This window comes from Drosophila elegans, unplaced genomic scaffold, assembly GCF_018152505.1.
Source record: "Drosophila elegans isolate 14027-0461.03 unplaced genomic scaffold, ASM1815250v1 contig_796, whole genome shotgun sequence".
Classification (NCBI taxonomy): Eukaryota; Metazoa; Arthropoda; class Insecta; order Diptera; family Drosophilidae; genus Drosophila; species Drosophila elegans.
The window spans coordinates 1-1517 of record NW_024546149.1 but is presented as its reverse complement, the minus strand read 5'-3'; the positions used below and the strand labels follow the sequence as shown (position 1 = coordinate 1517).

General features: G+C 32.2%; 1 protein-coding gene across 1 annotated transcript; it reads right to left on the bottom strand.

Moving 5' to 3' along the window:
* Positions 1-447: 447 nt before the first annotated feature.
* LOC121467823 (catenin delta-2-like) lies at positions 448-1437 on the bottom strand (the record flags this gene model as incomplete). The annotated part of the gene is given in 2 exon segments (XM_041710133.1): positions 448-1332; positions 1335-1437. Coding segments are annotated over 2 exon segments (960 nt in total), but the record flags the coding sequence as incomplete, so codon positions are not given.
* Between the last annotated feature and the right edge of the window lie 80 nt (positions 1438-1517).

The window sequence follows — 1517 nt, the reverse complement described above, 5'->3', positions numbered from 1 at the left end:
CAAATCATCCGAATACTTACATTTATACCCTTTTCGTATTTTTGTGCATCTATAAATGTTCAGATGCAGTACAAATGTTTATCGTTTGGATAAATGGGGTGCTTCCATCTTTCTGAGCTAAGAAGAATTAAGAGTTTTAAGTTTTTAGATTTGAACGCAAGTGCCCAAACCTTGAAAAAATATTTATATTAGTTATAAGTAATTTGATTATTTAGTAAATGCTCTTATACGCTAGTATTTCTGATAAAAAATTAAACAATTATTATTGATACAAATATCTTAGTTTATTTATTAAGTTATCAGATTGGAGTACTAAATATTTAAATAATAAGATTTTTACAATTAAGTTGTGTAAATGCTGTAAAAACCTTTTGCTAATGAAATATAAATTATTGAGCTTTCTCTTCATCATTTAAAATTTAAATACTTTTAGTGTAGTTATTTCTCTTTAAACATTAATAAACCAGAACACATTTTATAATTGTTTTCTAACCATTTCCGAAAGTAATGCAGACTCATTATTTGACATAACGGCTCCACTAGAATCTTTAGCCCTATACGAGGTGCTCGTTGCGCGCTGAATGGTTCTGTCTTCATACCGAGTACGTCCCTGTGATGCCATAGGTCTATTGAGGGTGTTGTTTGCGTTGTTTGGTGAACTTGGTGGAGTGCTTTGTGCAGTAAAATTTTTACTAATAAAATCTGGCTCTTTCCACATAGTGTACAAAACTTGGCTAGCAAATTTTAATACACAAGATGTATATTTTTCTTTTCGGCGAGTAATATTCATAAGACGGTCAATCCCACCTGAATCTAAAAGGGAACGAGAAAACTCCGGGTTTTTTTTAATAACTTCATTAATTGTTGCCAATACAGCTGTGATTGTATCATCTGACGTATTTTGGTCATGTTGTATATTTCCAGATGGAAGTTTCTGAACTAAGTCACGCATTGCATATTTTCCAATTAGTTCTTTGTTGCGTTGATCAATAGCTAAATTGCGCAGTGCTGTGGCAACTGCACAGACTACCCGATCCACTTCCATTCTAAGAAGTTCTACAAGTATCGGCAGCCCTTTTTCTTTACGCACTGTTGCGCGAATGTCAATACTAGGTTGCCAATAGCATGCGGATAAATTTTGAATTGCTCCTGCTGCGGCTTCGAGTGTTTCTGGATTCGAACAACTTTGCAATAATGACAAGTAGTATTGAACAACTTCAGGTTGCCATAATTGCTCATATCCCTTATTCAATTGGTTATAAGTCATAGAACTTTTTAAGTATTCTGTTGAAATATTGTACTCCTGTAAAGTATCGGAATTTTGGGAAGCATCTTTTTTTTACTAGTTCCAAAACATCCTAAATTTTCTCCTGAAAATAAGAAAATAATTACAACTATATTAGTTATAAGAGAACAAATAAATATGAAAAAATGTGTTCAGAGTGTATTTGTATATAATAAGATAGCACAGTGTTGGAAAGTTTCATATAGATAACTATAAGATTAAAAGACTAGTT